We start from the raw sequence: 8,253 nt of genomic DNA, 5'->3' as shown, positions 1-8,253 counted from the left end.
ACGGTCCATGGATCAGTCTAATTAGTAATTTTAATGGTCCATCGATTAATGATCAGTATAATAATATCTCACTATAATTTAGAAAGTCATTGTTTGTATTGTAGGAATTCATTATAAACACCCACTAGAGTAATAATGACTATATATTTATGAGGTTTACTTAAACATGATATGAAAGTCTGATTTGCTTGACGACGATAAAATATCTATTTTCTAAGGCCATGGCAAAGACTACATAAAGTGACAGAGTAATTATTTTGGTTTGCGTAGATGATATTCTCTTTTGTGTAGTGATGATGAATGTCAGTTTTATCGAGGAATATCTTCAACAGCACTTTGTCGCACATGATTTGGGGACACCACTCTACTTCCTTGGGATAGAGTATACTTATCGACAGCACACGCTAGCTTCGTCCCAATCAAAATATTCTTTTAGTCTTTACCAAGAAATGCGGCTCCTGGGCTTCTAACTTAAATCACCCCCAACGGAACCTCACCCAAAGGTTTGTGAAGATGACTCACTACTCATGGAGGATGCAGATTGTTATCATCAATTATTGGGGAAATTTATATGTCTTACTATTAATTATTTTGTCATCATGCATCCTGTCAGTGTTCTTACCTAATTTATGCAGGCACCTTGTGATTGCCATTTGGCGGGGGCAAAATGAGTTTTGACCTTTATCAAACAAGCTCCAATAATGTAACTTCTCCGCAATCTCCAATGATCATTTACCTATGGAGCTATACTCTGAAGCTGAATATGCTGGAGAGAAGGATGTCCTCAAATCATTCACTGATTACTTCAGTCCCATTAGGGGAATTCTCATAACTTGGACATCCAAAAAATAGATTGTATTCTCAGCCAAATACCATGATACAGCTAAGAACTCGTGAGATGGTATGACTACACTCTCACTTTGAGAACTTGGTTTCAATACGTGGACACCTATGCATATGTACTGTGATAATCAAGCTGCCATCTTCACAGCTAGAAATCCTATATTTCACGAGTGGACCAAGATTTTTGGGGCAAAGTTCTCCATTTTGTCATTTCCACACTGAATGTTGCTTCACCACAAGCATTGACGGGTTCTGATGACATTCTATGCATTTAACCAAGTTTCATCTCTATGCTCCAGCTTGCTGGTGAGTGTTCTGCCATTGTGCTCTAATTGGTCCATTAGGGTCACCTACTCTCATTCATACATAAATTTTTTTACTCTTATATTTTATGACAGTCACTCATCTTTTTCTTTTTGTGACAAACTTTATGTTGTTCCTTCCTACAATAAAAATATAATATGTGGGGAGTGATAAACAACATACAATTTGTTACAAAAGGAAAAAAATGAGTGACTGTCATACATGCAGTATCAAATCATCCAAGGGATACTTCAACCAGGAGATTACTCAGAAGGAAAGTGTTTGCAATTTGGAGATTGAACATAGTCAGGCTCCTAAAAATCTTGATTATTGAGTTAATTGAGAGAAAATGACTTCTTGATGATTTGACAAAGGAATAACTAAAGGAAATATCCAAGCAAACATGAACATTTTTGATGAAATTGGGCAGGAAAATCGCAACAGATTGTGAATATTAAAGAACGTTAAACCACATTTACAAAGATCAAAATCCCACCTGAAGGATTTATTTGAATCGCTCGATTCGGGCAAAAAACTCAGACCCAGAGCTTCCTGTTCGTGATCTTCTCCTTCAAAATCTCCATCGTTGGTGTTGATCTTGGTGTGTACCTGTAAGCGGGCGTGGGAATACGAGTGGGCGTGGGTTCAAGCGGGGGAGTCTTTGAGGATCTCGTCGAAGAAGCGCTCCATTGAGCAGCTGCCAAGGCCTCGAGCTCCGTCGTTGACGTTGGATGACACTCCCTGGTTCGCAATCTCGATGAAATAACTCGGAACGTGCCGTTTTGCTTTTTTAATTTGGGATTCACACGATTCTCTCACTCTCCAGATCGCCGCTGAATCTCACGAAAATTTTCATCTTCTTAAATGTAATCATTGGCGAACTCTTTTCCCAAATCTCTCATTTTGCTGTTCATCTTCTGGAAACCATCCACTGCGCTAGAAAATGCGCGTTTTCTAGTCTAATTCGAGGAGTATGGACTCATTTTGTTATCAAGGTTGAATGATGCAAACTGCTTTGATTTGTTCATCTGAACGCAGGTTGATGCCGAAAACCTAGTCGATGCTTTGACACTTGTAATTTTGGACTTTAATCTCTCTGGAAGATCGACAGCTATTCTGGACTGTAATCCAAGTGGGTTCCCCTGTAACATTTCTGATTAAGCGCGGTTCGAGCAACTTCGTAATTCAGTACAAAAGGTATCGTTTAAGAAAAAATTGTTATGATAATGATGATGCTTTTCTTGTCTCTTACCTGTTTTAGAACCTCAGCAGAAAAAAAATTGCTCGTACGTCACGGTTCTGATAATTCCTCGGAGTTGAAGAAATAAACACAGGAATCTTGGGAAAGAGGCAGTTCAGTTTAGACACCATGGATGGTATGATCCGTTTTCAACCATTTAAGGTCAACATTATCCGGTTTTATTAAATCTTGTTCATTCATTTGGGTTATATTGTCTCCTTAAATTGGATAAATTTGATTTCTTTGTCTCCTAATGGTTGAATTAATTGATGGTGAAGTGAGTGTTACCCTCATAGTTTTTAGTCGTATCGGTTTCTCAAAAACTAGGATTACGCTACCGTGGATAATAAAACCATTATTTCTTATTCATGGGTTCTTCATGATTCTTTTTTAGACTATCGATATTTCATTTGATTAAAAGAGAGCTTGATTTTCGGACATCGCTGGCCGTGGTTTATCAACTATATTTCATCCTTATCTTTGGTAATCTGTCGATTTTTCAGTCGATTCACAACCGATGATGGAGGAAACCATTCTTGTGGGAGATGATCTCATGCTAGGGCCACCTTCACCTGTTATACCTACTGAAATCGCATCTCATGTTCTTCAAGGAGTTGACCTGTGCGATGGGGTGCTGAGAAATCTTTTCCTTTGTGAGTCACCAATTTAATTTCTTAAAATCCCTAAAAAAAGACATTTTGGGCCTTCAAAACTGATCAGTGTCCACTGCCTAGGCTTGCAGATCAACGACATTGAGCCCTTTTGTCAAGATGAGATCGTTTTATATCGGCAGTGCGCTGAAACTAGGGTACAATTCATTTGTAATTTGACTGTAATTTTACTTCAAATATCGTAAAATGGGCTTTCTTTTTCATTTAAATTTAGGATAAATTGCTGAGGCAAAGACTGCAAGAAAGCGAACTTAAACTTGGACAGTCAATGCCACTGGAGGAAGCAAAAGAAAGGGTTTCTCAGCTTCAAGCAGAAGTGACATCCCTGGAGAGGTTACTGTCCTACATAATTTTTCCAAATTTTTTCTATAATCGTGCCAAAAATGATAATACAATCAAATTTTGGTCTTGAAGGAGGATGATTCTTGCCAGCGGCATGGAAGGGATGGAAGGATTTCGCCAGAGATGGAGCTTGCATGGACGCCTTCAAGACACAAAGTAGATTACTCTTCCCTGCCCTCGTATTTTTTATTAGGGTTAGTGATGATTAAAAACTGGAGCCTCCATAAAAAGCTCTTGGCTGCGGCTCAACTACGAAAAATAAAAAGAAAATCATAACTTCCGTTAATGTGTGCGGACCCGTGTGTTTTTTTTTTTTGAATTTTGGCGTCAACTTATAAATGGGTTGTGTGAAAATCTCTCGCGGAAACGTCCTAATTTATATTTCAAAATAACTCTTTCTGAGCGAACCTCGCCTGTCTGTTCTTCCAGGAAAAGATTGGATTCCTTAAACCAGGGGATTTCGGAAAGGAAGAGGGAAGATCCTGCCGAAGTCCCGGCAATGCCAAGGCAGAAAAGATGGTTTTTTTGGTAGATTATGCCGTCAAATCTTCTGATAATTCCCTTAATTTGGACAATCACCCACTTCGCTTCCTTAATCTGCTTTATGCGATTATCTAGCCAAGCAATGGATGCTATTAATCTCCTTCTCTTCTTCCCCAAGCGTCGATTGCTTTTTCCAATACCGTCAGCGTAGCCTTTTTTGGTTAACTCCTGGGCAAAAAGATGAAGCACGCCCGAAACGATGAAGATGACGGCCCACCGGCCATTGCTTTTGACTGGTCACCTCCAAGAACTCCGACGTGTTTATTCCTCTCAGCTGGAAGAAGCTTCTCTCTCTCTATCTGTCTCACTTGTCTTCCTTTCTTCATCTCTCTATTTTCTCTCTCTTTATCTCTCTTAATCTCCCTCTCTTCATCTCTCTATCCTCTCTCTCTCTCTTCATCTCCCGCTCTTCATCTCTCTCCCTCATCTATTTCATCTCTCTCTCTCTCTCCGTCTCTTCATTTCTCTCTTTCTCCCTCTCTTCCTCTCTTCATCTCTGTCCCTCTCCCTTTCTTCATCTCTCGCTCTCCCTCTCTTCATCTCTCTCTCTCTCTCCCTTTTTTCATCTCTCGCTCTCCCTCTCTTCATCTCTCTCTCTCTCTCTCTCCGTTTTTTCATCTCTCTCCTTCCTCTCTTCATCTCTCTCCCTCACTTCATCTCTCTCTCCCTCTCTTCATCTCTCTTTCTCTCCCTCTCTTCATCTCTATCCCTCTCCCTTTCTTCATCTCTCTCCTTCTTACCATTCTTCGTCTCTCTCTCTCCCTATCTTCTTCTCTCTCTGTCTCTCTCTCTCTCTCTCTTTCCCTCTCTCTCCCTCTCTTCATCTCTCTCCCTCTCACTCTCTTCATCTCTATCCCTCTCCCTATCTACATCTCTCCTTCTTCCCAATCTTCGTCTCTCTCTCCTCTCTTCATCTCTCTCCCTCTCCCTTTCTTGATCTCTCTCTCCCTCTCCCTCTCTTCATCTCTCTCCCTCTCCCTTTCTTCATATCTCTCTCCCTCTCTTCATCTCTCTCCCTCTCCCTTTCTTCATCTCTCGCTCTTTCTCTCTTCATCTCTCTTCTCCATTTCTTCATCTCTCTAGCTCCATCTTTTCATCTCTCTCCCTCTCCTTCTCCCTTTCTTCATCTCTCTATCCCTCTCTTCAACTCTCTCTCTCTCTCTCTCTCCCTTTCCCTTCATCTCTCTCTCCCTCTTCCTTTCTTCATCTCTCTTTTCCTCTCTTCCACTCCTCTTTCGCAGCATCACTCTATTCCCATCTTCAACTTTCTCACACTCTTTCTTACTTCCGCTCTCTCTGCATCACTTTATTCCTTTCTTCAACTCTCTCACGCTCTCTCTCTCTCTCTCTCTCTCTCTCTCTCTCTCTCTCTCTTTCTCTCTCCCTATCCTCATCACTCTCTCTTCATCTCTCCATCTTCGTCTCCCTCTCGTCATCTCTCTTTCTTCCTCACCCTCTCTTCATCTCTCTTTCTTCCGCACACTCTCTTCAGCCTTTTTTTCTCTTTCCCTCATTGTCTCTTCATCTCTCTCTCTCTCTCTCTTCCACACCCTCCCTTCATCTATCTCTCACTCTCTTTCTCTTCCTCTCTCTCTCTTCCTCTCTTTATGTCTGTCTCTTCTCTCCCTGTCTCCATCTTTTCTTCCTCTCGCTCTCTGCATCTCTCTCTCTCTCTCTCCCTCTCTCACTCTGCATTTCAGTCTCTTTTTCCCCCTCTCTTCATATCTCTCCCTGTTTCTCTTTCTTTCTCTCTCTCTCTATCTACTTCTCTTTCTGTGTCTGTATCTTTTTAATTCTTTCCCTCTCGACATATCTCCCTCACTCCCTCCCTCTCTCTCTCACCCCGATGTGTGTGTGCCTCTCTCTCCTGACTGTCTGGTAAGGAAGTGGACGCTGAGTCCAACCACAAGAGAAGAAGCCTATAAATAACTCGGAAGCTAGCGGTGAATGAGAACAACAGGCTTTCCCAGCTGGTCTCTCTCCATCAAGTCATGGAGAGTAGTAAGGCGTTGAGTGTGGCTCTGCTGCTGATGCTCTGCGTGAGCGCATCCTCTGCAAGCAGAGCTCTTCCAGAAATCGCTGGCGGAGGTGTGCTGGGTGGCGGTGGTGGTGGAGGAGGCGGTGGTGGCGGAGGAGGCGGGATCGGAATTGGCTCTGGTTATGGTTCTGGGTATGGCTCCGGTAGTGGTGGAGGGTTTGGTTCTGGCATCGGTGGTGGTGGTGGCGGCGGCGGCGGCGGTGGCAGTGGTGGTGGCAGTGGCGGCGGTGGTGGCGGTGGAGGCGGTGGCAGTGGGATAGGGTCTGGCTATGGTTCTGGTTATGGTTTTGGTGCAGGTCACGCCGGAGGGGGGCACCCATAAAAAAAGATCAAAGAAAGCATGCCGACGTCTTGAACCCTTATATACTGAATAAAAGAGCTGCCCTTTACTGCTTTTGCATGGCTTGTGTTTCCCCTAGGTGGCATTCAGGGCATCGCTAGATTGGTCTATGACCACAACCCTTGGGCTGGTGGTTGTATCTGACACTGTGCATTTTTAATAAAAATGATATATATAGTTTTATTGATAAGGGAAATAATATCAGTTGTAACACCGTTTGCGCTGTTGAAGTTTTCTCCACTCTCCAGTTTCAGACTCTTACTCTTTATCTGCTTGTAGCCAGTGGGAAAATTGAGAAATTTGGAGAAAATCAACCTACAACGGTCAGTGATTTGGTTTGGTGAAAGAGGATGTGTAAACTGCCGCATTGGGATTGAAGCTGCTTAAGTTTTCTTCATTTTTGGTATTAAAAAAATAAACCTAAAATTGTACCGCTCAATGCTTGTCAGCTTCTTATGATTTAGTCTTATCACATAACCAGCTCCACATGCATTGGATTGATCAAATATGTAAAATTTTAATTTTATTTTGAGACATTAAAGATACAATTATTAGCTTCTTACAAGTAATCTAGGATGTTTTTATATGATCTACTATGATATTCTCTCCAAGTTGAAATTCAGGATTGAAGATCTCTAATCATTCCACCCCATAAATGTTTGTGTTTATTTCCAAAATAAGGAAACTACCTAAGCAAATGTGGTTTTGTAATTGTTTACTAATAATATATTATTTCTGTCATTCTTTGATTATTTCTCCACCTTATACTCTTAACTGTATTTGGAATCTGTCATGAAGGTTTATATCTTTCCTGTCCTAATGGCATCTAAACATATGTAACACATGTAAGGTGTATGGAACATAATGTTTTTTGGACTTTTGAAGCCGTTGGTCACAATCTGAACAAATCTAGTTGCAACGGCTGACAGATCAGGTTAAGGCAAAATAGAATGCATTTTTGAGTCTAAAAAATATGTTAATAAATTTAAAACTATATATTATGACTTATAAATTTATTTTACTTATGTTTAAGGTCTAGAATTCTTTAGAATAGCGTAAGGTAGGAAAATTTAGAATATCATTAAAACTATAATGACATACTTTTAGCTTAAATATTAAAATATGTTTATGAGCGTTTGAATGAAGTGTTGAGAGGTTGGAACACCTGCGTGATTTTTGGTAAAATGGTCACCGATAAATCTCTCTATTTGGGTCCTGGAGAATTTTTATTTCATTTGTAGGCACTAATATTATGAAGACAATATGAGGGGAAGTTTTAAGTACACTGGTCCCTATAACTCAGAATGGACATCAGTAAACATCTAATATTAGATGTATACTGGTCCCTATAACTAAGATGAATATCATTTATTATAAAACTATGATTTGTATGGTAGATCAAACCTATATATAATAGTACATAAAATACCAAAATAACGGGGCTTGAATTAAATATAGAAAAATATCTCTTATGCATTGGTGGAACCATATGATTAGATGACACACCTTTTGAATAACTTGTAGTTTGAAAAAATTATAAAGATGAATGGACAATCTTGAAAAATATTGACAAGACTAGTTCTTCATAAAATCAAAAAATAACCATAGATTTATTCAAGTTCAAATCAACAACACTAAAAGAACATACCAAAGAATATACTTCACATTAATGTGGAGACTGACGGATATTATGTGATTATCAAGCCAATCGCACTTTCATTTCATGTTAGATTACATGCACATGATGTCTATATAAAGGGCCATGAATTCATTCAAATATTTATTAAATAGAGATGCGGTCTAATACAGTGATCATTGCTCTTTAGACATGAATTCTATAAATTTTTATTCTTAATGATACTCGATATGGACATCGAACTGTCCGGAAAGAATAAAATGCATGATCTATTTTATATTATAAGTATGGCTGATA

The 8,253-nt window shown here is 39.9% G+C and overlaps 1 protein-coding gene across 4 annotated transcripts; it reads left to right on the top strand.

Moving 5' to 3' along the window:
- Positions 1 to 1,632: 1,632 nt before the first annotated feature.
- On the top strand, positions 1,633 to 4,052 carry LOC144700121 (uncharacterized). 4 transcript variants are annotated; one of them, XM_078571526.1, is made up of 9 exons: positions 1,633 to 1,890; positions 1,973 to 2,012; positions 2,185 to 2,343; positions 2,416 to 2,522; positions 2,890 to 3,039; positions 3,121 to 3,194; positions 3,272 to 3,390; positions 3,472 to 3,555; positions 3,829 to 4,052. In XM_078571526.1, exons 4-9 carry the CDS (start codon positions 2,516 to 2,518, stop codon positions 3,929 to 3,931), a joined length of 537 nt encoding a protein of 178 aa, XP_078427652.1. In that variant the 5' UTR covers positions 1,633 to 1,890; positions 1,973 to 2,012; positions 2,185 to 2,343; positions 2,416 to 2,515; the 3' UTR covers positions 3,932 to 4,052. The 4 variants fall into 4 exon arrangements, with proteins under 4 accessions (XP_078427652.1, XP_078427650.1, XP_078427649.1 ...); XM_078571524.1 differs by lacking the exon at positions 1,973 to 2,012 and having other exon boundaries at positions 2,419 to 2,522; XM_078571523.1 differs by lacking the exon at positions 1,973 to 2,012.
- Positions 4,053 to 8,253: the final 4,201 nt, after the last annotated feature.

Source organism: Wolffia australiana, chromosome 2 (genome assembly GCF_029677425.1).
Source record: "Wolffia australiana isolate 7733 chromosome 2, ASM2967742v1".
NCBI classification, from domain to species: Eukaryota; Viridiplantae; Streptophyta; class Magnoliopsida; order Alismatales; family Araceae; genus Wolffia; species Wolffia australiana.
The sequence above is the reverse complement of the archived record's forward strand: the minus strand, read 5'-3'. Positions and strand labels throughout refer to the sequence as shown.

What these genes read in the sequence shown, in the direction of transcription:
- LOC144700121 (XM_078571524.1), top strand. An exon ending in GAAGTGACATCCCTGGAGAG is followed by an intron (nt 3,391 to 3,471) that starts GTTACTGTCCTA and finishes TTGGTCTTGAAG; the next exon opens with GAGGATGATTCTTGCCAGCG. An exon ending in GGACGCCTTCAAGACACAAA is followed by an intron (nt 3,556 to 3,828) that starts GTAGATTACTCT and finishes CTGTTCTTCCAG; the next exon opens with GAAAAGATTGGATTCCTTAA.